We start from the raw sequence: 27,977 nt of genomic DNA on the forward strand, positions 1-27,977 counted from the left end.
CATAAACCAAAGTACTGGACAAATGAAAAAGTTAAGGGGTCACCAAAGTAACTCATCCTGAGGGGGGCATGAATGTGTGAGTTTAATGTTACTGCAATCTCTCCAGTAGACAGACGAATACTGTCATTTTTAGGGCCATGCTTTAAACTTAAATATTTCTTTTATGCGTTTGTGAGTAAAACACTGAATCCCTACCAGCTCTATTCAAATTGTTTTGTAGCCAAATCTACCTTTTGGTAAAAAAGGGGAGGTAATTTTCCAATAACTAAAGTGCGAGATAACACCCTTAAAAATAAAATCACAATAAAAATCTATGGTCTAATTAAAGTGGTTTTTCCCACCCCTCCACTTTTCCCTGTGACGCTAACAAACTCACGTACTGCACTCTCTCCATGAAGCCACAACACACTGGAGCATTGTATACTCTATACAGTAGGTGTAGAGAGCCTTGCACTCTCTGGCATTGCTGGCATGCAATCGCACTAACGGAAAACATCTGGATCTCAGCCGCCCAACAGGAGCTGGCATGAGGAGTGGGCCCGCCGCGCACCCTGCTGTGAACGCCTCTTTATGAGTTCCCGGGTTAATTACACCCAGGGCCCAAACATCAGGCACCATGTTTCCACCAGAGAGCAGAAGGAGGACCTGTAGGAGCAGAGCCAGGCATTTATGAAAGCCAGCACTGTCTTTCGCTGGCCTGCCTTCCACTGCCGGGGAACAAAAGCCACTTAAAAGTCACTGGCGAGCTGCTTCGGAGCACTCGTGGAACTTCCGCGATGAAGTCACTCTTAAAATGGAGTGGCATGAGGTTTACACGGCCATCAATAAACTCAAGTGTGGAAGAGCCAGGTTTCAGATGTGTGCGAGTTTGTTGGCGAGCGGTGGAGTTTCAACCAGTGAAAAAGCTGAAGGAAACTCTGTGGACACTGCAGAAGATGTGGAGGGAAACAGGCAGATTATATGGTGTTTTATCTCCAAGGGTAGAACTGACAGAAAAAGACCAGCAGTGAAGATTTATGTGCAACTGGCAGGCACACGCCCTCAGCCTCTAAGATACTGTATTCCTCTAAAGTTAGTCATGATTTAAGTCAAGCTCTAACAGGCACTAAGATATTTCAATTAATCCCAATCAATAGCCTCTGCAGAGGCTTGCCAAAGATTTTAAACTGTTGCAGCAGAGCTGTGGTGTCAGCAACTAAAGTGAATACTGTATAAATGTAATCAAAGCATTAAGATAAAGGCGTGTGCTGGCTCTGCAGGTTCAGGTTCTCACTGTGTTGTGGGGTTATTTGTCCAGGATGTCATTTTTGACAAGTGTCTTTTCTCTCTCTTCCCTTTTCTGGTTCACTTTTAAGGGCAGAGGGAACAAAAGGTAAGGGACGTGTGCTTTAAGTCGATGAACTCAGTGCATTTTTACTCAAAACCCCTGCTTAGTGCAGCTTTAACAGGACCAGACAGCTGAAAATGTCAAAAGGCTTTGAGTCAACCCGCAAAGAGCACAGTTGTGAAAACGACTAAAAGTTCACAGAAAGAATGTTAGCTTGTTAAATGTGCTGGAAGGAGGGTAAGTTTGGCTGCTCCGGGCTGGACGACAGGCCTCCTCCTGACAAGAATTAGCCGGCCCTCCTGCAGTTCCTCTAACTCTCTGGGTCACTGTGGAGTTTGGCAGCAGCTCACAGTCCAGGCTGGCAGCCACCTGCACTGTCACATGACCCGCTGGCTGTGTTATGGTCAACACTCCCAGGCCCCTTCAGGTGTTCTGGGGCTCTTGGCAGGGCACGACTCTGAGTTACCGGTCCACTGGTCACAGGATAGGCATGGAAATGAAAACCTGTTGTCATTATAGTCTTACAACATCTGTAAATGATGTAGTCCATGCAAAAAGTTACAAAAAAAATATATTAAAGAAAGAAAGAAATCATGTTCATTCTGCAGAAACCTGTCATTCAGCATATTATCATAAATCTAGCTGTCAAGCCTAAATGTAAGGTCTCTTTTACAGAGTTCTTGTTTTAAAATGAGATTATATTGTGAAAGATTAGCAGAAACTCAGCAAAACATAATTAATTGTGTTGGCGGACAACTGAAGGCGTTAACAGAGAAGAACGCCACCCTGAGAGCTCAGTTGCTATCACTCCAGCGAAGCTGCAGGCGTTGGGTTTTCCCTGTGCGGAGGGCCGAGGTATTTATAGCCGAAGGAGGTGGCAGGATGAGTAGCATCATCACAAACATGTTCTGAATGAGTAACTCTTGTGTCACCCTTGGATACTCTACAGTATTATCAGATACAATATGAACTACACTTCTGTTCTTTCTGATTTTGTTCTGCCAGCTTTAACTTGTAAACTTGTCGCATTCCTCTGCTGATCATATGGGCTGCAGGAGAGTGGGCTGTGTGCTAACACAACATGAGCACATGAGGAAACTGTGTCCAGTGTAATTTCATTGCTCTGCAGTTTGTCTGCAGATTGCTGTGGAAAACCGTTACAGGCTCTTTTCACTACGTTCTTGTTCTGAAAGAGTAATTGAATCAACAGACAAATAACAGATAATGAAAGAGATTGTTACTTGCAGCCCTGCGTTTTACAACAAAATGATTGCAAAAAAAAAAATGGCCATCACAATGTCCTACAGCCCAATGCAGCCACAATTCAATGCCACGTTTCTTTTGACTAACTTTGCAAAACCCATAAATAATCAATTTGCTGTAATGTAAGACCAAGAAAAGCAGCAATCCACTGATCGAATAATCAGCTAAGTGGTTCTTCTCTCCTACACATAATTGTTGAAAGGTTTGTGTAAGATGGCAGGTCACATAAGCAACTGCTCTTATTCTATGGGAGTGACACAAAGTTTTTATTATCTGTATTATTTGGATTAACTGTGAAATCCCAACGGGATTTACTCCATGCAGTTCACCTAAAATTGGCCGGTTACCTCAAAACAATAACATAAACCCTGGAGTGTAATGTACATCACAAACAGCTGTTGAGCAGAGTTCAGCTGGTTCAGGGTGTATCTCTTCCCTCAGCATCAGTACAGTTTAAAGACTGTTTAATGTATAAATGTGGAGTGATTCATACACTACTTTTCTGTGTATACTGTAGTGAGTCTTGTATGATCCCTGTGAACTCCATGCGCGATTGTGTTGTCCTTGCACACGCTTTGTGTCCGTACAGTATGTGCTGTGAATCTCTGTAAGCTGTTCACATGTCTGAACCAGAGTCCTGGAGACCAGTTCCTGCTCATCAACAGCGCGCCACTGAAAATCACTCTCATTACTGCAGCTCAAACACAGGCTGTTTCAGCTTCAACGCAACATGTCGTGTAACAGAGCAAAGTGAAAGCGCGACTGAGTCTGCGGGAGGAACAGGAGGGTCGTAAATTTGGAGGGCCGCCCCCCTTTCTGCTCTCGTCTGCCTCCCTTCTCTCTCTCTCGCCCCAGCCTCCCAGAACTGAGGCGGGCTGTAAAAACAACAGGGGTCAAGAGCGGGAGGAATCTGCTCTGCATCAGTTTCAGGGAAGGCTGCCAGTCAGCGTCATTACACGCAACATTTTTCCCATGGTGACCACTGAACGCAAAGCTCAGCACGCTGAACTACCTGAAGCAAGTGTGCAGACAAACTGCACTCTCTGGTGTGATTCTAAATAAAAGCAGAAAACCAGTGTGTTTTACTGCCTTTTTTTTCAATTAACTGATTAATTTTTCAGACTATAAAATGTCAGAAAATAGTTAAAATAGTGTGCAGTAAAATCTCCCAAATCCCGAGGTGACGCCCTCAAATTGCTTGTTTTGTATGATCAACAGTCCATGACCCAAATATATTTAATTTATAACGATATAAATCACACCAAAAGCCACAACACCTGACATTTGAGAAGTTGAAACCAGTGCTAAGCAAACAAGCTACGGGCAGTATTTCACACTGAGCGTACAGACATGAAGGCGGTATTGAACGTCTCATCAAACCCTCAGCAATAAAGTGAATGAGGGCATTTCTCAAAATGTTAAACTATTCCTTTACACATCGTCACAAAGCATATTCATTCCTGAGTTTGGAAATAACACTTTAACAGAACAATCCCAACTCAAAGTCCACTTACTAGCTTTTTGTGGAGCTTTCAGTCATATTACTTGATCTTGATGCTTGGATAGAGCTCAGTTGCCATGGAGATGGATTTCCTGAAGATCATTAGCTCTTAGCGATTTCATCCACAGCACTTTTAGGACTTCTTGTCCTGACTTGCTTGTGAGTCATTTTTCATATCATATTGCATTGTATATTTTAGACTCTATATTTTAAATCGATGATGCCTTGGGGCAAGAATTTCATTCCTGTGGTTCCTGCACAGAAGAAAATAAACTTGAACTTGATGTCAACAGATCCATCACCATGACATGTGACCGGATGAACGGCTGGGAAGTGCAAGTGGAAGAGTTTTGTTTAATTTTCTGTAGAACGGAGTAATCAACCATTTACTGTTTGCACAAACAAGTATATAAACCATCTTTAATGATTAAAAGGAGCTTTACCTCCCTGGTGGTAAAGTATCACATAATTTCAACAAACTCTGATGATAAAATCTGCTTCAGAACACATGAATAGGAGCCATAAACCCACCACGTACAGTTTTCTTTTTTAAAAAAAACCCACTATCTCTCCTTGCTCCTGTTCCTTTCCCCACCTCTCCCTCATTCACTCCCCCACGCCATTAATCAACCTCAGTTAGGAAAATATTTCCTGCTTCTCTGCCAGTTCCATATTAGTACAATCCTTTCACTGAAACAAGCCAGCTCATGAGTGCGAGCCCCTGCCATATCCGAGCACACAGGCAGGCAGACAAGTGTAGAGGAGAGATATTGCTGGCAGAGCGTTCGACACAGGAAGGCGGTTTTCAACACTGCGGCCAGTTTCTCAAGCCTGAGTCTCCAGCGCAGGGTACCAGAGGGCCTCTCATGTCCCAATAAAACCCCAGAAAGAGGCAGACAAACTGCAAGAAAAATGTCTAGAGAAATATCTTTCCAGGGTCTCCTCCAAAATGTTCAACTTCAATGGAGAAAGGAGCTGAGAAGAGGCTGAAAAAGGGGGGAATCCATTTCTTTTTACAATCAGATCCACAACATAAAAACCGTAACGCCACCCACAGTTCGAGCTGTAATAGGAGCAAATACTGTCTGGATGAGCTTGGGGGGGAAATGAGCCTCTGTGGATCCTGGGGAGGTAAAAGTGTTGTTTCTCTCTGGTGAAGTCTATTTCTGCCGCCTTTCGTTTCACTCAGACTCGTGGGGGGACAGAAAGTGCTGGTGGAAAGTGTTTCTTATGCCAGGAAAACGGAGCTGCTAACAGCTACAGCACCTTCCTCTTTCTCAGACTCCCAGATGATTTCCTCATGTGTGAAGGATTAGGGCATTGCATTTAACCAGGCGGGTTCACCGAGAGCATGTTCACTGCGCCCCACAGGGACATGTGTGGAGGAAGGGAGCACTATGCCTTGCTCAAGGGTATCTCAACAGGAAATGATAAAGGAGAGAACTTTTCTAATTTACCATTATTGCCCAAGCATAAGGCAATAGTTTCTTAAAGTGACGTTAACATGTTCATCAGATCTTCTTTTTGAACGTAGAGAGTACCAGTGTAACATGGTCTTCTACAGAGAGTGCTGAATTATGGGTAGTTTGTAGCCTTTATGTTGCTTTAGCTATTTATAGTGAGGCTTTCAGAGTTAGTCAGTCCTAAAAGGGTTTCGTTAGCCCTGTTAACCTGCGTCTGCAGGCTCACGTAAAGGTGAAAATGATTTCATGACGACTGAAAATGAGTTCACAGCATCTCCTGACGTCTCTTCGCTGCAGAGATGAACCCGTGCCGGGGGGCGGGGAGGGGATCTGTCAAACAGCCAAGAATTACAGCTGTCACAGATGATGATGAGCTCAAAAAGACAGTTTGAAAAACTCTCTCCTGTCAGGAGTCTGACAGGAGACAGTCTGATAGATAGTGACTTATAGACAAGATACACTAATGTGGGTTTTCATGTTTCACTTACACAAGAGAAAAAGCCTCGGTGATGGTGTCGCAGAGAGACTTTCCCAACATGATGAAAGTATTTTTGTGCTGCGAGCTCTGCATGATAAGCATTTGTATTTGCTGGTATTCAACCTACACATTATTTGTAAATGAGTACTCAACCTGGATTTTTGTCTATGTTGCCATGACAATAGGTACATTTTCAGTTCACCTGAAAAGAGGTGCTGCAACTTTGACACCTACGACAACTTGGCTGAGCGGCAAACAGGAGAGAGAACAACGAGACGACGCAAAGAAATAACTCGGTATTCGAGACTATGCCTAAATTTGGTCAACAAGTTGCAAAACATAAACAAAGACTTCAAGACAAGCCGGAAAAGTAAGAGATATGATGCTCCCCAGTGCATTTCTGACATCTGGCATTTCAGTTGGTATTGGTAACAGATACGCTACATCCGAAAATAAAAAATCAGCTGTCATCCAAAAACTAGAATTGAGAGGCGAATCAGAACTGACAACGTCTGGCAGAGTGAACAGAAGAGTCAGGTTACTGCTGCCTTCAGTTCGGAGGCAAAGCAGAGGAAATAAAAGCCAAACCTCCGCTCCGAAAGTCAGAGTGAAACACAGTGGACGGAGCGGACACGCAGGACGTGCCAAACTGCAGACTGCAGCACCGAGGCTCCGTGCATCTGGTAAACAGAGAGACTCAAACACAAAATCCATCTCAGCAGCTGAGTGGGAGGCAAGAGAGCAGAGATATGAGATGTGAAGTCTGCAAAACCTGAGGGTAGTGCTGTATGAGCCCAGAGACAGAGACGATGAAGACTCAGACAGAGAGAGACATGGGAATATATAGACAGAGAGAGGGAAAAGAGAAGAGAGAGGAAGACAAGGGAGGAAAATGTATGTTTGAGGTTATTTTTTTTTCTGCATTTTTGACAAGACTGTTATTTCAAGAGTGAGATATTCAGCTCTGCATGAATATATCTGCACTTTTCAGTGGCCAATTCATATACAGGCCCACTCGTACTACAATTAACAGTTTGACAATAACATTTCAAAATCAAAAAAATCATCAAAATCATTTTTTATTTCAGTGGATTCACTGGCAGAAACAAAGTAAATCCATGCTGAGCTGAGTTCAACTTTAGTCAACTTTGACCAGAAAATGTCAACTCTTGACCAACAGCAAAATGTTATGACAGCGCTGGTGTTTGAAGAAACAGAGAGCTGAGTGAAATAAATGTCCGTGAGCTTTTCCTCTCTAACTGGAATCTAAAACCTTTTATATTTAAATTCAATTTGAACCCTCACACACACAAAGTAACAACTCCAAGAGGCCTACGGTGGCCCACATGGGACAGAAGTAGCCTTTAGTATTGACATCAGTGAAAAAAACAATGAACTCTGAAAAAAAGGAAATTTTTCGTTACCTATAGATTTTGTTGGGGAAGATTTTTTAATTATTATTATTACTATAACTGATTTCATGATGGCCAAAATGATACTGAAGTTATTTGTTTATTTCACTGATGTTTTAGGCGGCATTGTTGCCACCATTCACTGAAAACAAACACAGACAGTTTGCCTGACATCCACAGAAGCACCCCAACACGCCGACATTTAAACCTTGGGCCTGAACAGCACGACACCGCTGGATAAAAAGCGCCACTGCTCCATCAATCCTGCTCAGAGTGAGTCACGGACAGGAACAATACGACCTTTCTGCCTGCTGGACCTGGTGGAAAGATGAAGGGGAAATATCTGCCTTGCTTTCTCAGTTACAGCCTTCCCCTATGCTCTCTCTCACCAACAGAGGAAGGCCAGGAGTCTGGGGGCCTGCCAACTAGCAAGGGGAGTGCACTGAGAGGGTCAGAGGTCACCATTCATCCCCCTCTGCCTCCTTCCTCTAAAGCTCACTGGAGGTTACAGCCTGACTACCCACGCATACACAGGCTGAGGATGCATGGACTGGGTGGACTGCTCCTCACTGGAACCGGTCCAGTTTGTTGAGCTGACTCTTACCAATATAATCCCAGCACTGTGGCTTCACTTTTATTTTCCCCTCAGGTTGGACCTGTTTCTCACTGTCTTTCATTTTCTACCTCCTTTATCACTTTCTCCAGTTTCTGCCACAGATTTGGACGAGCAAGTGTGAAAATCCTTTTCATTTTTCCAAGAAGGGCTGTTTGAAATTTTTAGATGTCGGTGCCAATGTGATACCTGAGTCTTAGTACTGATATCAAAACAATACCTTTCTGATACCTTAGTTTCTATGACCATGTTTCAACCATTTTTATATTTAACACTATATGACAAACTGCTCAGTGCATCAGTGTGTAACTTTTAAACTCATGGATTTTTCAAAACCACAGAACTCTGTGTTGGATTCTAGTCAAGATTTCAAGGATTCCAAAGACACCAAATCTGCCACGATGAATAAGGATTAAACGTGCATAAAATTAGAATAAATGCATCTAGAATCGTGATGCAGAATAATGCTGCAGTTGGACTGATGAAGCCATTTAATGTTCCAATTTCTTAGGTTGAATCCTTTGTCTCGCTCATCTTAGTTTAGACTTTCCTCCTTCTCTCTCTCTCTCTCTCTCTAACACACACACACACACACACACTTGCTTCCCCGAAACAGCCTCCCTCCTAGCCCACCAGAGGAGAGGAAGCATTCTTTCCTCCCTCTTTGCAGCCATGATGGAGTGCTACAGTCTCTCAGGTGCAGCATCCATCCAACCAGGCACTCAAACAGGCTGTTACTGCAAACTGCCAACTCAGCACAGTCAACCCATTACACTTATCTGTTGCCTTGGCTGCTGCCTCAGCACACACATGTGCACGAGGGCGAGTGCAAGCAAGCAAATGCACCCCACAACATGAGCGCAAGTATAAAAAAAAAAATATGCTAACACAGAAAAACACACCGTCTGTCTGCAGACAATCTGTGCACAAATACACACTGTTACTGTAGATGCAAGCAAATACAACTCAACACGTGCACTTGCACACATGCATGCACACTCTCCACAGTCCGAGCGCGTGCTGATGGAGCAGTGAGGCAGCCAAAAAGAGCAGACTGACAAAGAATAGCAGCCATTGTGACCCGTCCACTGATATTTACTCTCTTGCGGCCCAAAGCCGCCCTGATGCATATTCATGTGTGTGTGTGTGTGTGTGTTACAATGAGAAGTCAAAGTGTGGTAATAGCTCTTTCCTCAGCCGAGTTCATTTAACAAAGAGAGGCTCGTCTGTGAAAATGCCGCAGAGCACCTAACACTGGGCGGTTGCTATGACAACCACAAAAGCCTGGAGACCCACAAACAAACAGCTTGGCTGCGCCAAGGCTCTCACAACCCACGTCCACGAGTCTCCGAGTCCCCGAGAGCTCGCTGGGATTCAACACGTCAGCATTCACACACACACATACACACACACACCCCACGCAACACAAGTTTACAACCACAAAAACGTCTGTGATGGTGAGAGTTTGCTGTGTAATTTCCTCTGCGGTTTACGTTGATCTTAAATTCAACAACTTTCAAGGGATGGTTTTTACAGCAGTAATAAGTACTTCTATTCTCCAAACAAAAAGAATACTTTTAAAATATCAGTAATAACAGCAATATCGGTTATATCTCCATATTTGGTGAAGACAAAAACAAATATGTCCATGTCATGACAAATGTCTAACTGAGCATGACACATGTTGATAAGAAGACGCTGCACTTCTGCTGATCTCACAGCACACAAATAGGATGCAAATCCATGAGCAGATGCTATTCAAATACAGCACAGGCATCAAAGAGGCCATGCTGAGCAACAAGTCCTTCAAAAGCCCAGCGTGAACATGTATCTCCCTGCTTCGCCGGCTCAAAGCAGGAGTGTCCCACTGAACAAAGGCCAGTCTGTAGAGAATCCTGTTCTCTGTACTGAAGACACCGAGTGTCCAAACTGAAGCTACAGCTCATCTTTAAACAAACATGGAAGACTGTGTACATACAGGAACATACAGCTGTTATCAACCTGTAAGTTGTTGCCAGAACTTTATTTAAAAATGGACACTGCAAAGAGAAAAGGATTGTCTTTGCTAGCTCAACAGGAATAAACTTGTTATCACAACGACTCAGCACAGTAAAAAGTCCTGAATCATGCCTGAGCTGTCGGCGCTCCCTGACAACGGTCAGACGCCAATCTAAACAGTGGGATGGGAAGTACAGTGGGCCACTTCACCCGAGTTCATAACACAGTAGTCATGAGTCAGCTCGGGCTCGTTTTGCTTGCGGCGGCTGTGTGAGGGGAAGCGTGCGGCTCGGTCCTGGTGCCGCTTTGTGCCGGAGCAGCGTTTTTCACTGCTGACCGTCACCTGACTCAGAGAAATGCTGAGCAGGGAGGAGCCACGCCGCACTCAAACAAAGGAGGCTTTCAACACATCAATACATCAGCTGTACTGTATGTGTCCTGTTAAGGCCTTTGACTTATGTGCTGTGTTTCTCTTATCAGGAATGGAGATGCAACATTTTCTGTTAAGCTTAAAAACAAATTCACTTTCTGTATTTTGACATATTTTTCTTTTATCAGACCGAGGAAGTATGTGGCTGACAGGTGTCAATCAAATGTGCATGTCAGGATCCCAAAAACATTTTCAATAACTGCATGCACAGGAGGTACCACGACTTTTGATCTGGTTTTGAAGATTTTGAATTTAAATCATATAATGGAGAGGAAACAAACCTAATTCAATAATTGATTCCAAAATGAATGCAGCCATTGTTTTTTTGATAAAACACAATAAATATGGTGGTCAGAAAACATGCTGGCAGATTAGCTCGCTCGTGCCCAGGGAAAAAAATTAAACTTGAACATCTACAATTCTACTATCTACTGATAAAGATCATGTGATATGACTGAAAACTGTTGTTTCCAAAGTCAAGAATGAATTTAACTTTAAATCCCCATAAGTGACATTTATAATCATTATTGTTTTTTGTTTTTTTTTGCATACAAATTTTATCTTACATCATTTTAGAAACTATCACAATGTTGACATATGGTTCTTTGCTTCAACATGCATTGTTTTGGAAAGTCAAACGAGATGCTGATATACAGAAAATGAAAACATATTCCGCTTGTGTGTGGGCCGGGCACAGTGACTTGGATGGGGTGGCCTGTAGCGTTTTGTTGGCCTCCGTGTCAGTTTATATGTGGGATCCTTTTGAGAACCAAACACACAAAATTAAGCTTCCTGATCATCAGTTCCACATGTGAGTCGAACAGAGAAGTGGTAGCATTTTTCAGTTCAACAAATAAACCTGAAATGAAAGCTAGTTTTAGGAGACATGACCATCAAAAAAAGAAGCCTAGGTAACACACAAACTGAAACCATGATCAGGAGTTAGGTGATGTGTTGACTTCGACATGGAGTCCTTCAGAGTGGTGTAGTTACATCACAGGAATAAATTGTGAATGGCACTCACTCTGCAGACTTGCTGAGCGGAGTAGCAGCTAAACTGCATCTGCTACTTCTTCTGCCGGTTTACAAACTTGTTGTGTAGTTGGAAATTCCTGTTTCCTGCTAGAAATGCAATGGCTCAACTTTCAGCACCACACGAGCAACATCTCTCAACACACCTGTATAATAAAAGCTGAAACTAAAACTGAACTGGAGTAAGTTCACTTACAGTCACATTACCAATGTTATACAATATGCCAGACCCTGATGGCTATGTTTACATAAAAATGAATGCTCTTAATCTGGATTTGGATCAACATACTGTATGTAAACACCATAACTCAATCAGAGTAAGTCAGTAAAGCTTCCACTCCATTTATGACAAAGAAAAAGAGAAGAGATGCCATGGATTAATCCAAGACAAAAACATACTTTGGAAGCCTTGTTTTTTTTTTATATATGTGCATGGCAACCTGTGCTGCATTATTTTGGACTAATGTTCAATTAAAGCCTCTTTTCAGGGACTTTATTAGCTGCCACAATTGCAGAAGAGGTGGCTGTACCAGCGGTGTCTGCATACGCACCAAACAACCTCCACCAAGATAAGATGGGCAATCTGTGTGCAGCCTGAGAGGCAAAACCTGGGGTTAAAATGTCCACAAAAAATGTCCACAGCTTGTTAAAGCACTCACTGCTGCTGGAAAGGGTTAAACCTGTGTGTGGACAGAAGTAATTGAAGGTCCCTCAGATGGTTGAATCAACGTTTTTATTAGCTCCTCTCTTCTTGGGAATTAACGTATTAGTGTGCAATTGCTGGAACTGTTTAAAGGATTCACAGATAAAGAGAAATATTTCATTTTTATATATTCGGTATGGTCTAGACTAGTTTTCAGGGTGTTAAATGTACATGTAAACAGCTTGATCCAAAGAAACCAGACCCAGAATACGACCAACAGCAGTAACATGACATTAGGTTTTGAATGGGGAACTGTATTTTCAGCAAAGCAAAGAAAAATCTTGTGGGCATCTGTGTTTCTCCTCTGGCTTTCCCGAGCTGGATCAGTGGAAGGTCACGGAGGTTGTAATTACGACAAGCGGAACAAAAAAAAAAAAAAAGAAGAAATGGTTCACAGCAAAGTCAGAGAGGAGTGAAACAGAAGAGGAGGACCATGAGCCATTCAGGAGGACACACACAAACACCTGTCCTCCGTTCAGCTCTTCACAACCTTTGACCTTCAGTATTTTCTACGTGAACACAGCTCTAAATGAACCGCACAATCAGCTGTTTCACCCTCCCTCCCTGCCTGTGTCTGTCCACCAGCCACAGCACCTGCCAGCACTTCACACAGCTCAAACCACTCTGCCTCTGCCCCGCCGCTCTGCCAAGGGCGCTCCACTACACAACCAACAAGGTGCAGGCCGGCTCTCCTCTTGTGCTGAGGGTGGGGCTGTCGTGATACAGCTTGTAATGAGATCTGCCGTGAGCACTTCAAAGTGGCTGCTTGTTTGCTGTCACAAATGAAGTAACGTCGGGAGCGTGCACACTAATCCTGCAGCGGGAAACTGTGACAGAAAAGCAGTGCGGGGAGAGGAGGTGGGGGGGGGGGGGGGGGGTGTCGGTCAGTGCCTGTTGCTGCTGCAGAATTTAAGTGTGCAGACTGTATCACAAACAGGACAGAGTCATCAGCGCGTAATGCAGCTTGCCTGCAGGGAGTCTAACTGACCGTGAGTGCCGGTGGACCAGACGATCAATAGAGGCCACTGATTGAAATTCAGACGTTCAATACATGTCCCACTTTAGAAAAGTGGAAGAGAGCAACAGAACAAATAGCCCCTGGCCTCGATTTTCATCAGAACACTCTGGTCCCAAGGACTTACTAACACAGATTGACGGATCGATTAATTTCCGACATTATCATCAAACTCGCAGTTCACAGAAACATTTGCTTCATTTCCTTTCCATGACTGTTTAACCGTTTCACTCCTTACTTGCCTATAACTGGCCACCAAGGACAGCTGATTCACCGCACTGAACTCCATCTGAATTCAACCTAATTGCCAACAGTGTAAATTAAACCCTAGGAGACATCCTGTCTTCATTGTTCAAATGCTGCAATTGCCTATTTATTACACACAGAGCAAATACGAGTGACGTACCGCCCTGTGCACAGAGGAAGACAGGCTTCCTGGTAAGACTGGAGGGAGATTTCAGCAAGCTCAGGCTGAAGCTAAAGCGAGGGAAAAAACATTTTTTTCCTAGAAACCATCACCACCCACTCAGAGTGTACAGAAGAGGGGTAGATAGTGAGAAAGAGCAAATAGAAGACAAAAGTAAAAGACAATGGACAAGAAAATGAATCAAACCTTTACTATGGAGAGTTCTTTAGATTTTTAGTCATTACAGCTCTTGCAGCTCTACACTCCCAATGTCAGCTACATCAGCCTGTTTGGCGAATAAATCTTCTGCCACATGGGAAGTGATGCACTGATAAGTTTCCGGCTGAAGCAGCAGCAGCTGATTTTGGATAAACAGAAGAAGAAGAACTGGGAGGTTTGGGCGTCTGGAGTTGAATGGAGGGCTGATATTATTATTTTTTTTTATCTGTGTTCAGAAGACACACTGGCCCAGGACATGTTACCTTAGCATATGTGCTGAGAGTGGAAGTGTGTTGTGGGGGTTAGCTTCCACGAAAAAAAGGAGGAATTGGACTCCTGGAAACTCAAAAGTTGTGTAATTTGCATCTTAGCTGGCTGTAGCTGGCATGCTAACATTAGCGACTGGTGAACCAACATCCTGGGGTTTTGTTCAGGGTTGGAAGGTGTCTAAACCCTGAAAGTTCACAGTGAGTTTTTTTCAAATACATAAAATGTAATGTGTTGGTGTGGAGGCTTCAGGGCTGTTTATAGACAGCTTTGGCAGAGATATGCCTGTAACTAATAGTTATTTTTGCTGTTTAATAAATAGTAAAGTGATATATTTCCTTTTTTAATGAGTAATGTGTAATTGATTACATCTTTGAAGTAACTTGCCCCACATTGTTGGTGACAGAGCAGGCATGTTGCAGAGGGGAAACACCCTTTAAGCAGCTGAAGAGACATTTGATAGCTCCTGGCTGGTGAGGATAAATTATTGACAATTGGTTGACAATGTGACAAAGGATGGCCTTCTGAACACACTCGCTTTGTGCAGAGACCTGAAAGCTCCACTGTCTGAGCCTCTTCTTCCACTCACTGCCTCCGCCCTCCTCCCTCTTCTCCTTTCTCTCCCCCCGGAGCTCCACCCACACAGCTACTGAATGGAAAGGTGTGCCTGCTGCCTGCTTTTACCTCGGTATTTGTTTACTCAAAGCTGCTTTCGCTCAAATGAGACGCACTGCAGCTGCTCCTGTGAGGAGGCTTACAGCTAATACACTCACATGTTCATACACTCTCCAAGTACAGTACGAACCCCCCTCGGCTTCAAAGAGAGGCTTCGCGGCGAGCACATGCGCTTGAGAATGCATGTGGTTTGATTAATAGCATTAACGGAGGAAAGACCCGACTACATCCTTCCCATGTGGTGCAGGAAAATTCCTTGGAAACATGCAGACAGATCGCCTATAAACCCCCTCTGGGTTGTATGCTATTGAACACATGTGACCATAAGTGTGTAGTGTTTCCAGACGTGGTTGAGCATTGAGCAGGTTTTTTTGCTTGCCACTCTTTGCTCTACAGGAAATGCACCTTGACCCCAAATCCCTTGGTGGATGTGGAAAAAAGACTCCCCGTCTGGGGTCTCAAATCAGCCACCGAGCTGCAGGAACAACGCCAAACTCCAGTCTGTGCAGGATGAATTGTCAAATACAAAGTTCCAAATGAAGCAAAGCAGTCAAACACATCCAAACCCCCAAAACTAAATTGTTAAAATTTATTGTACAACTGGCCTTGAAACTGTTTTAATGACCTATAACCCCAAGCTTGGAGCCGATTTCTCTGTACGTTTCTAAATTTGGAGCATGAGTCTGAGAAAATAAGCTATGCAAGAATTTGCATCACGGCCCTGGCATTTGGGAGCTGCACAGATAAGAGCCTGGTAATTGCTCACATTTGACTTTTCAAACAGTGAATTCTAAAACCCCCCTGATGCAGTATGCAGCTTGATGAGGAGGAATTAGCGTTCACCTTCCTGAAACAAATAAAGGAGAAAGCGTTTGGGAACGGGAACGGCAACAACAGCATGAAAATGTTTTCCAGACCAAGAAAGGATGGGGAGTTTTACTGTGGTTCAGTCAGCTGGGAAAAGCTTTCTCAATCACTGGCACTGCAGCAGGTATTAGACCAAAATAAGCTGCATTGCAAAACTCAGAGGAGATGAAGTACACCAATAAAAAATGCAAAGCATCTTAAACTTGTTGCACATGATTATTCAGTTGCTGAAGCTGTTAAAACCTTTTGATCAGTTTCATATAATCTTGGTCTAACAAGACCAACAGTCTTGGGCACAGCTGTGCTTGGAAGGCTAACATAAGCTTCCTAATATGCTCACAGTGCTGACATGCTAATGTGTAATGTTAATCATCTCCACCCTTCTGATTCAGCATATTAGCATGACAACATTTGATAATTAGTACACCTGAGGCTGATGGGAATGTGAATAGCTTTGCAGGCACTAGACACATTTTGACCTGATGATGGCGTTAGTTAAGGGAACAGAAGCTTTACTATAATTCATCCTGACCGGAAAAACTTGATGAACAGTCTGGGGATCACTGAAATTAATAGGTTTCATCCTCGGGGGACCATGAATGATTTCATCAAAGTTCATGGCAATCCATCCAATAGCTGCTGACATATTTCAGTCTGAACCCAAATGGTGGACTGACATAAAGACCATCCATACAGCCACGCCTCTAGTGTGGCTAAAAATCTGATAACCTTGTTAGCGCAGTGAAAAGAAACCAGTATTTTCACCAGTGTGTGTAGTAAAACAGCTCTCTAAAGGATCAATCTTTGTCAGCTGTCGCATTGACTTCTCTTAGGTAAACACTGCCACCAGTTTTCCAACAATAGCCACAGTACACCCCACTGGAGAACAATATCCCTCCCTGGGACGTAGAGTCGGGTTATGTAAGAGTCATTAGACACAGGTCAGTATCCTCTGACACACCGTACATCAGCCAGCAGCTTCAGGCTATAAAGAGTAGATGGTTTCCTCCTGACTTCTCATTAGCAGCAGATAACAAGATGTTTCGGTTAATTATGAAATGTGCTCGATCAAACCCTGACGCAGGATCCGCTTACAGGCAGGAAAGAGGAGACAAAGGGAGGTAGAAGTGGGTAGAAAAGTGAGTTTGTTGGTGGCAGCTCAAAGGTTTGAGTCCCAAAGAAAAACACACTCTCCTGAGCTTACCTCCTGTCGTACACTAGTGTATAATAGTGTGGAACCTCCCAGAAATGTTCATGTTTTTGATAGAAAATTATCATTTTAAATTGATTCAAATTTATTTAAGATGATGCTAATGTTGAAAACGATTCGCATACGTTAAGCTCCATTTTCAGCAACCAGTAGTTTAGTGTCCTGATGATAAACTCTTTTCAAACAAACCCATATGTTTAAATGCTCAGATACAATCAATTTAATTGCTTCTATGGTGAATCAAAGGATCAATTTCTACCAAAAACATTAACATTTCTGGGGGATTTCAAACATCTGAAAGCTAGTGTGAGTCTACAACAGTGTCAACTAAATGAAGATTCAGATTTTCTGAATCTTCAATGGACAATTAAAAGAAAAACAAAAAAAAGTGAGACTCCGCCTTTAATCGTACCCACAAAGCTGAGCTGGGAGCACACACATAAAACGTCCTGTGATGGGTCGGGTGGATGCTCCTGGGCCCTCTCAGGTGGGGTGTCAGCGAATGACCCCCATCAATCAGGACCAACGATACGAGGCCCTGACAGCGTGACCGGGGCAGATGATTGGTCCCCTGGGGACCTCCTGTTGGGATTTACAGTCCTACTGTGTTAACCACGACAGCGAGCGGATGCAGGATTATCAGACTTCTATTAAGATATCTTTCAATTTCCTGACTTTATACTATTTCACTGAGAGCAGCAGCCACCCTGACAGATGACTAAGTGTCTGAGAAATGAATACTGAACCGTCTCCCGCCAAGAACCAGACAGAGGGTTGCTCATTTCCCTGAAGCATCTTTGATTCAGACAGAGGTGCCATCTGAGACACGAGGCTGCTTCACTTTCTCCTTAAAGGAATAGTTGATATTTAATAAAAAATATGTTTATTTGCTTTCTTGCCAACAGTTAGATGAGAAGTTCAACACAGCCCTTATGCCTGTCTGATAAGAATTAACCTACAAACAGGAGATGAACTTAGCACAAAGAGTGAAAACAGGGGGTAAGAGCCGAGCCTGGATATAACCAAATGTCACAGACATGTTATATCTTTTGTCCTTTTAATCTGTACAAAACTGAAGTGTAAAAACAATAATTTGCATTTTATTGGGGAGTTATATGCCGCAATATTTCTTGGAAAGGAGCAGTAGCTTCCTTCAGAGCTCTAGAGGAGCTGGTGTTTGGATTAATTACCTAATTAACTACCTGCCTAAAACTGAATATCTCTGGATTTCAGGTTGTTGTTAATACAAAACTTTAATCTGTGGGAAATTATGATGGAGATTTTTAATATTTTCTGGCATTTCACAGACAAAGCAACTAATTGATTGTTTTAAAAAACAATGGGAAGCTAAATCAATCATGAAAACAATCGTTAGTTGCAGGCCTGTATGATTGTTGTGCATTTTGTGAAGAATATTTCATGTTAAAGACAAATATCTTAGATTTAAGTTTTGAGGGGCAGAGAGACGAAATGCTACATTAAACCTTTCCTCAACTTTCCCAGAGGATCTGAACTGATGACCTGCAGATAAAAGCACTGGCTCTCTTACAAAATTATACACAAAATTGAATTTCCCTTGCCTAAAATATTATGTAGGCACTATGTGCTCACATGATGATGATAACTGCATGTGAGTTAAATCCTATAACCAAGTGCAGCTCTGGGTGACATTAGCTAATAAGGCCCAAAGTCAGGCTGTAGGATGGAAAACATCACATGACACAGCCAAGGCAGTTTATGGAATATGGAAAAAAAAAAAAAGTGACACACTCTTCAGCGCGCTCATGTTTTATGTAGTGAAAAGAAGCAACATTTCAGCACATGACACCTTCATCAGAGCAGAGAGCAGAGCCGCCTGCCACAGACAGAGAGAGACAGAGACACAGAAAGAGGAATTCAGTCTTTTGACATTCCCTGCTTTGTCACCGGCGGTCTGTGACGCTCTTCTTCTTTTGTTAATATAGCGCTTGTGCAAGGTGCATCATGGGAGCAGAGGAATCTGATGACAGGAAGCATTCTGTGAGGTGGTCAGAGCTGACATTACACATCCTATTATGCAATCGAGCAAACAGCTGCAGTCCTGGGACAAAACACGTAACTGTTTTTGGTTTTCTTCCTTGAACTGAAACATCATGCAGTCATTCATGAGTCGAGTCAGTTTCCCAACTGAAACCTGTCAGTTACTGTAATTTAATCATTCCTGGGCGAAGAAAATAAAAGCAGACTTGTCCTTATTCCTGAGAATCTGTCTTTTTTTCAGTCACAAGATAAGTTGCAAGTGTTATTTTCTCGATGTACATGTATATATAGGTCAGGATGCTCGGTTTGGATGCCAGTAACAGCCTTTGGTGATTAGTCAAAGTGGGGAGTGTAAAGTGGTGACAAGTCTGATGACTGATTTGCTTAGTGGGCACTTCCTGCATAGCTGTCACACAAAATGACAAGTTCCAGCATAGCCTTCTGGCCTGCGGGGTGGATTAATTAAGTCCTGCATCGTGATTCGAAGAAATGTATTGACCAACAGCTGCTGCTGCCCATCAGTCTGAACACCCAGACCCTGATTATACTCCAAAAAAAAAAAAAAAATCTATAAACTTTGTCTGTATATGAAATGTTATATTTCATATAATGTTATATGAAATGAATGTTATATGAAAACACAACACCAGATATTTCACTCAGAAAAGCGCCAGGGTTCATGTCTGTCAGAAATTATCGATTTGAGATTTAAAGTTACGAAACAAACAACAAAAGTGTTTTTGGCAAAAGTGAACAAACGCTGAAATCAGTTGATCTTATCTGTGACCTGGCTTGTACAGTCGTAGCAGGGGAATGTGGGTGTGGGTTGGGAGTGTTTGGGAGCGCAGAGGTTGGGGTGTGGGAGATGGGAAGTGGGAGGTGGGAGGTGGGAGGTTTATAGGCCGGGCCTGATCGAAGGTACTGCAGCTTTTATCCTTATAAGGACAAACCTGGTCAAATTAGCTACAGCAGTCAACACCTGAACTCCACCTTCCAGCTATGAAAACATCAGCAGGAAAACTGTTAGAGGACGAAAAACAGATGAGGTGCGTGTGTTTGTTTGTTTAACAGAGGTCTGGTGCAATACATAAACAAAGTCCTGTGTTGTATGAAAATATGCAGGAGCTGCAGCTTTAAGTACCGGTATCCTCTAACCCAGCGCGGCTGAGACACCTGGGTCTGAAAAGATATTAAGATTCCAAGATAAGAGGATACCAGTGCCTTTATACCTGGGGGTCAGGTTAAGACTTGCAACTGACTCAAAATATTCTAAGCACTCCCTGACATGCTGGGTTTGTGTGCGTCAAAGTGAATTGCAAAATAGGGCCTGAGAAAAAGTCTTCACCTGGGCAATAGGTGCTTCTGTATTTTTATTTTTTCTATTGTTAAAAGTCTAGTTTAAGAGACTTTTACACATTTAAAGAAGCAAAGACACTTTGTCGGTTTTGTTACCTGTGATACAAGGATGCTAACTGATTATCGATTCTGCTTATTGGTCTGATTCTTTATCGACTGATTCAGGATCATACTGTATTTCTGTGTGGGAAAAAAAGAACTACACAGTTTTTTTTGTAGCTGAGTCTGAAGACAGTGTAGAAACAGAGTATAAAAAGGGCATGCAGGAGTTTTTGCTAAGTTTGCCTGTGTGGTGCTAATGTTAAAAGGACAGGACATTTGCCCTCAGTAATGGACGTGTTGTTCGGTTGGGAAGCACTGAACAGCACGGCATTGCTGGAATTTAAGCCCATGTTACGTAATAAGATGTTTCAGCATATTGATGATCTACTTGAATTACCATTTTAGACATTACAACAAGAAGTGATGACATCTTTTTGTGGAATGAATGAATGAATGTGCAGTGTGGGCGCATGAGCTGGATGTCACAGTTTTGCAATACGCAACAGAAAAACATGCAGACGTCAATTAAAGGAACTGGAATTGCTTTTTGTTGTCATACAACGGAATTAGTATGAGATACGGACTGAAACGTGTCCCATTACAGCAACATGTTAACCAGCAGTCACTTCCAAGCCATTTCCAAGTTTCTAACTATGTTTCCAACCATGATGTCGTCTGACAAAATCACCACACACATAAGGAATGTGTTCAAATTCTATTTACTTGTAAAGTGATCACTCATTCATGTATACGTCAGCCGCCAAGTGGTCAATTGATTGAGGTGTGCCTGCGGAGGGAAATCCCGACCTCATGCTCGCTGGGCACTAGGGGCGACTCTCTTCCACGGAAAGCTGTCAGTCAGTCAGCCAGACAGTCAGCAACAGACATTTGCATTTACAGCACTGACCCTGCTGATGCTGTCCAGCCAAAAACATACAAATGAACATGTGTTACAGTTTCCTTCTTGTTCTTCCTTATATTTTTCTGGCATGTTTATTCTGTGCCTCACTTTTCAGCCAGCATCTAAAAGGTTAATGAAACACCTCCAGGATGCTTGCTGATGCACTTAAACACTAAACTGAGGAGAATCATACTTAGACATTTGTTGATAATAATGTTTTTCCTAATGGGAAAAAGACTCAGCAAACATGTAAGGCTTCCAAATTATCTGTTCATCAGCAGCAAAGCTGTTTTCTGTGGCCTAGAAGGAATATGGGTGGTGTGTGTTTTCTGTGTGTATGTGTGTTAACTCTCCCTCAGGCCGTGGACAGAGGTGCATGCCTGCCCAGGGGGCTGCTGTCGTCCCTCTCAGCCTCCAACTGTCTGAGCTGCCTGGTCAGATCTCAGCAAAACCACTTATCACTGGTCTCTGAGGAGACGAGCGGAGGAATAAAACATTCCTGCTCGCTGCAGTGTGATGAAATCAGCGAGGGTCATCAGAGGAAAGTGTTTCACCACAATGGATTCATTTAGGTGTGTGATCCAGACCGGAGAGGATGTGTGAACTAACCTGTCAGGTGTTCATGTTTCCTTTAGGTCTGTGCAAACTTTACCTTTGTTGGATAAAGAACCTTCAAACTAAAAAAGGTACTAAAGAAGCAGAAGCAGTATGTAGCGTCTTCCTATGATAAGTGAGGAAGCTCAGTCTGCTGGACACACCTGACCTCAGCCCTGCATACCTTTCCTTTATTTCCCTTCATTTGCTTTCGACCGGTAGCAGCCTGTCGATGACATAATCCAGGAAACTAGAAGCCCAGAGCTTCGCAGAGCAAGAGAGAAACTTGGGGAAAAAGTTTTCCAACGGCAGCGAGAGGGGCCGATTATTACCATTTTTGGGCACGCTTGCTCCCATGCAAGCCCAGCCCAAACCACAGCGCTTACTCAGATTCCACAGCGCTTTTTCTTCCCCCTTTTTCAAAGCGGAGGAAAAGTATTGGGAGCAGGAGAGAGAGAGAGAGAGAGAGAGAAGGAAAGAGAAAAAAAAAGTAGCGCCCCTTCTCGAAACAGACCATTCATGCTCTGTCTGGAAAAAGAGAAGCAGCTGTGAGACGCGTGTAGAAGATCTGGGCTTGTTAAGACAATATGGATGTCTTACAGCTCTTTACGCCGGGCAATGAGGCTCATATTCATCCAAGTGGAAAGAAATAAAGCAGTAATATATTTTAAAATGAAAAGATGGATACCCTAACGTCCAGTCTATGAAAACAGAAGTTCAGAAACAAGCAAAAATCTATATTTCAACCTCAAAAAGTCAAAGTGGTGCAGTGGAACCATGCAGAATAAGCGAGTAAATTCAGCAAACAGCCAAATATAGGGGGACGCAAAGCGAGTTACAGTGAGTTTACCCCCCCATACACACACTTATACACCCAAATACACACACACACACACACACACACACACACACACACACACACACACACACACACACCAGCCCCCGGTTGTTAAGCATGGCCTTATCCACGTCGCATCATAAACCAGATGACAGGAGGGGTCAGTCACACACCATATGCGGCCAAGCGCATGGCTGACATCTGTTGCGCTGGGAAAGGTGGGCGTCCTGTCCGCTTTTTAATTGTTTTTCAGCCCCCTTTACTTTACAGCCCCCCCATCCCACCTCTCTCTCTCTGCTACCCACCCTCCTCCTGCAGCAAAGATAATGGGTGGGCCTCCTGCCTGTAATTGCTGCTACAGGATATTTCATAACGACACACAGGATATGTGTAAGAGCGTGCGAGATCTGGAGGCGAGAAAAGTTTTGGGGCTGAATCGTGCTCCTGCCAGAGTGTCTGAGAAAGACGCACGGGTGATGGCCAAGGAGATAACGAGCCTGATAATTAAAGTAAACAGCTGCCAGTCGGTGTTCGCTGCTGCCGGTGCTGCTGCCCGCCTCCTGGCTGCGCTGACGGATCAATCAAAGTATTCAACCTTCATTGTTATCATTCAGCTGTGATCATAATAGTGATCAGCCTCGTTATTATTGTGTTTTAGGATAATGATAATATTTATTATAATTATTATTATTATCACAAGCAACAAACCCCACTTCCGCACCTTTACACCGGAGGTAGAAGGAAGTCAGTCTCTCACCTTTCTCTGCTGCTTCTCCCATGCCGGATCCAAGAGGAGATCCCGATCCCAGTCATCTTCTTGATGCATATAATCTTCGTCTCCATCATAGTGATCCATATTAAACGTGTATTTATAAAAGCTTCAGACGCGCTCTGCCTCTCTCGTACGTCCCCCGGTCCTTGGCGAGGTGATGCGTGTGCGTGTATGTGTGTGTGTGTGTGTTTTTAACAGCAGTATGTCAGCTCAGTCTACTCTCCTCCACGCATTCAAGACGGTGTGTGGATGAAATTAACGGTCCACCCCCGGCTTCCCTCTTTCTCTCTCTCTCTCTCTCTCTCTCTCTCTCTCTCTCTTTCTGTCTCTCTCTCTCTCTTTCCCCCTCCAACTCTGCCTCTTTTCTTCCTCTATCTGCTCTGTTCTTTTGCCCAGCAGGAGAACTCAGCGGTAGGCAGGTCCAGTGTCGAGGAGCGACCGACGCGAAAACTTTGCTTCAGACAAATTGAATCGATAACCGACCGAGGGCTCTGATTGGACGCCTCGGGGCCACGGGACACGCCCTGCCCGAAGCGGATTGGCTGGTTTTGCTGTCAGTGCCGAGGCTTTATATCCGAGGCTGACTGCGTAGGTTGATCCAAACATCTGACTGTTTGACTGCGAGGATACTTGAGGCAAAAAAAGCTCGTTTCCATTTTAAAGACTGTAACATAATGTAAATACAGAACATGATCTTGTAACTTCTGATTATAATAAATAATTTCCTGTCCAAACACTGACAACAACAGCAGCAGCAGCAGCACTTTAATAATAACCATAAATGAAAATAGGTGAGTCTTTGTCGCAGGGAGAAGAAACTCTTACGTTGCCTGCCCCTCACTCAAAACACATATAAACAATAGAAATAGATGGTCGGTGAGCTGCAGTTACTTAACAAGCAGTACTTAAAAGTGACATGAGGAAAAAGATCAAAAGCCAAACACAATAATTCACTATCAGGTAAAAAAATAAACTGTTATTTGTCATCTTTATGTGTTCTAATTATTCTCTAGTTTAAAAACTCTGTTAAACAGTCTGGAGGAGTCAGTTTTGTTACTATCCAGTGGGTTTTTAGCAAAGGTTGAAGACATATTTAGATCATATTTAGATCCTAAGTATCAGTAACTGTGCTCTGTTCTGAGTAAAAGTAGTTGTGTAATGTAACAAATTTCATTTACCCTTCGTGCACAAATTAGACGCACTTGTATTTGAGTGTTGTGGTTTACTTCTACTCTTCTACACCTCAGAGAAATGTTCTTACTTCAACACATTTGTTTACAGCTACAGTTACTTGCATTAAGATTTTACAGACAAGACATAGGATATAAAATATGATGTTTCTTACATATAATCCAACAGTGTATAAAGTGTTTAAAATGAGTTTCACCATGACGCACTACGTTAAAGATGTTTTTACACAGTGATGCATCAACAGTAATAATTTACTGATACAACTCATTATATAACACTGCCAATTTCTAAGTAACTGCTCCATGTACTTGGGTTGTTCAGCCTCTAACAGTGCATCATACTGTATTAAATTATTCAAATGTTTTGAAAGAACATTTCAAAGTGAAAGTAGGCAAAGCTGTTAGATGAATTAATAAATACAGATTTTTAAAAAATGGTGTAAAAGTTAAAATATTTATCTATATGAAATATAGAGGACATAAGCTGTGAAGAAGAAAAGAAGAAAATAGCTCCACCTCAACCGATCACAGCAGTGAAATGTTGCTCACTCGTTCATATCTGACTACAAATATAACATATAACAGTAGAACAGTCACAGGGGCTACCTTTCTGCATTATGTACTTTAAGTACATTCTCCTGGCTACACTTAAGGAAGATTTTAACTTATAATGGTGTACTTAAACTCCATTTACTCCACTTAAACCTAAGTAAAAGATCTGAACACTTCCTCCAACACCCTACACTACAGTTTGTTACTGCAGGTGTGCGCTACAGACCTTCAGTCATTCAGAAAGAAAAGTGAGTCACAACACAGCTCCTGTAAACATGCGAAGCGATGGCCAGGTCTGTCTGCCTTGTAAGGTAAACCGATTCTCTCTGTTTTCTCTCTCTCTCTCTCTCTCTCTCTCTCTCTCTCTCTCTCTCTCTCTCTCTCTCTCTGTCACACACACACACACACACACACACACATTTTCACACACGCAGAGCAGGAAAGATGCCGACACGGGATAGCCCTGACAGTCAGGAGAAAGTGCTCTTCCATATATGGACAAACTTCCAACGGTGGATGTTTGGGAAAGTGATGTCACAGACAGGGAGCAGACTGCCAGCTCACCGCCCGGTCCCCGGTTTAAGGAAGCCAGCTGTGGCTGCTGTGCAGAGGTGCAGCAAATACAGAGCAGCATTGTGCTGATGAAAGTCAATGGTACTAATCACTGATAAGGCACTATTTAAATTTATAAAGGGTTTGTAGGTTCTAGGTAATTAATGGCTCGATTAGCTTGTTTAAATTATTTATTAAAGTTTTATAGATTAGTTTTACATAGTACTTTGGTATTTGGCTTGACAGTAGACTGTTGTTTAAGATACCAACCCAACATCTGACTTTGAATTTAAAAATTAAATTACGTTCTCTTCACAGGATTAAAAGTGGTCTGTCATTTAAATGTAAAATTATTGTTATCTTATATGTCTGCACTTGATTATGGAGATACTCTACTGTCACACTCACCCATCATTATTTGAGAAGCTGAGCCCTGTATATCATAGAGAATTACTGAATGGGCCTACCGAGGGCAGGGTACCCCCTGTAAGTACTCATGCGCTCACTCTGGAACATGAATATCTGTACCCCATTCATGGCAATCCATCCGATTCTTGTTGAGCTATTTCACTAAAAAACAAAAATGTTAACCTCATGGTGGCGTTAGATGAAAAGTCAGGGTATCGCCAAAGTTGGTAGGATACTTTGCCTGGTAAAAATCAATGTCTGTACCAAATGTCATGGTAAACCATCCAATAGCTGTTGAGACATTTCAGTTTTTGGACCTAAGTGGATCACCGTCCCTGAAGCCAAGCTGCGAACGTGGTTAAAGAGGCTGTTAACTGTTACTTTTGCATTTAATGTGTTAATGAGTTTTCTATCATTAATCACTTTTGTGAATTTCCACAGCGTCCATTATGTGATTTTAACACACAGCCAGCATATGACACTAAAAACTAAAGGAGATCAAACCCACAGAGCAGCAACAGGATCTCTAATTGGCCGGCTGACAAAAGAGACACGTCCTCTTGAAGCTGCAAATGATGGCTTATTAAACGCATGAATCAACTCATTCTAATTAACCACTGAAATGTGTATAATTATTCTGGTGACACACTCCAGGCTGCACACTTGGGTTTTTTTTTTTTTGGTAGACTGGAGAATTTCTTCCCGCTCCAGCTACTTGACGTCAACACAATACTATTCAGCAGAATCCCAGAATATCTTGTGAACAGCCAGTGGTGCAAAGAAGCTCAGCCCTGCTTTCCGAGGCGCTCAGGTCATGTGAAGAGCCGGTACATTTGGCTCTGTCTGGTCTCTGGCAAGTTCCCAAGGTATTCCAATCATGTTGGGAGGGGAATTCTTAAATAGCTGTCCTTGCTGTTAAAGCTGAGCCATGTATGGGATACTGCGGAACAACCATGATAATCCCATTGAATTGTACATGTGTTTGGATTTGTGGTCAAACCACTTGAGCCAAAACACCATCTGGGACCAAAAGGAACATACTGTAGGCACAGGATAAGGAATGTCACAACGCAGTCTAAAAGGAGAGTTTTGCTCTTTTAGAAAATAAAGCAGCAGTGTGCGAGGGACTGGCTTCGACTGGAGGCTCAAACGCAGGATCTGACTTAAAGCCTCTAAAAACTTGGCTTCAGATCTTAAAGGGAAACTCCACTGATTTTACACATCAAAGTCTGTTTACAGGTCTCGCTTCTGCATGTGTGAAGAGAGTTGCTTCAAAGGCAGCTGCATGAAGTCTGATGGATCGTCTCAAAAGATGTCACTTGAGTCAGCATCAGTTGAGTGTGAAGACTACAAGTTTGAAAATGAAAAATAAAAATCTGTTGGTGTGAAGTTGGAAACAAGTGATCATATCAGATCTCTGTAGCCCGCCCCTAATCTCTGCTTGAGTAACAGCTAGCACAACACACTAATAGCACAACACACCTGAACCTCCATTGTGGATAAAGCAGGTATTCTTCTTTCTTGGCAAAGAATAATAATACATGGAGCAGTTTCCATCCACATTTGGTGCAAATTAACGAAAGACAATTAATGCATGTGAATATTAGGAGTTGGTTCATTGACATAAACAGCTGGGAGCACTAATTTCTCAACTGGATGCCATTAAATTATTAAAAGAGCTCCAGTCAAACCTCAGTCAGTGGAAAACACTGTTATGGCATTAGAGTTTCAGTTCCCTTTAATTGGTGCACCAACCTTTCCACCCCATCTGCAAACCTTTTTGCTGTAATATGAAATTGTTGGCTTGTCAGCTTTTTTTAAAAAAAAAACAGGCAGATGGAAACACACCTGCTGCATCTGTTTTGATTCGTTTT

The 27,977-nt window shown here is 42.8% G+C and overlaps 1 protein-coding gene across 3 annotated transcripts in view; it reads right to left on the reverse strand.

Annotated features, from left to right (window-relative positions):
* The window catches only part of actn1 (actinin, alpha 1), a 49,698-nt gene extending 25,855 nt beyond the window's left edge, over positions 1-23,843 (reverse strand). For 2 of the 3 annotated variants that reach the window (XM_041061573.1, XM_041061575.1), the window contains exon 1: positions 23,387-23,843. In XM_041061573.1, the coding sequence (XP_040917507.1) occupies positions 23,387-23,485 (99 nt within the window). In that variant the 5' untranslated portion in view covers positions 23,486-23,843. The remainder of the gene's footprint in view (positions 1-23,386) is intronic. The other variant, XM_041061574.1, reaches the window with a different exon arrangement.
* Positions 23,844-27,977: the final 4,134 nt, after the last annotated feature.

Source organism: Toxotes jaculatrix, chromosome 17 (genome assembly GCF_017976425.1).
Source record: "Toxotes jaculatrix isolate fToxJac2 chromosome 17, fToxJac2.pri, whole genome shotgun sequence".
Classification (NCBI taxonomy): Eukaryota; Metazoa; Chordata; class Actinopteri; family Toxotidae; genus Toxotes; species Toxotes jaculatrix.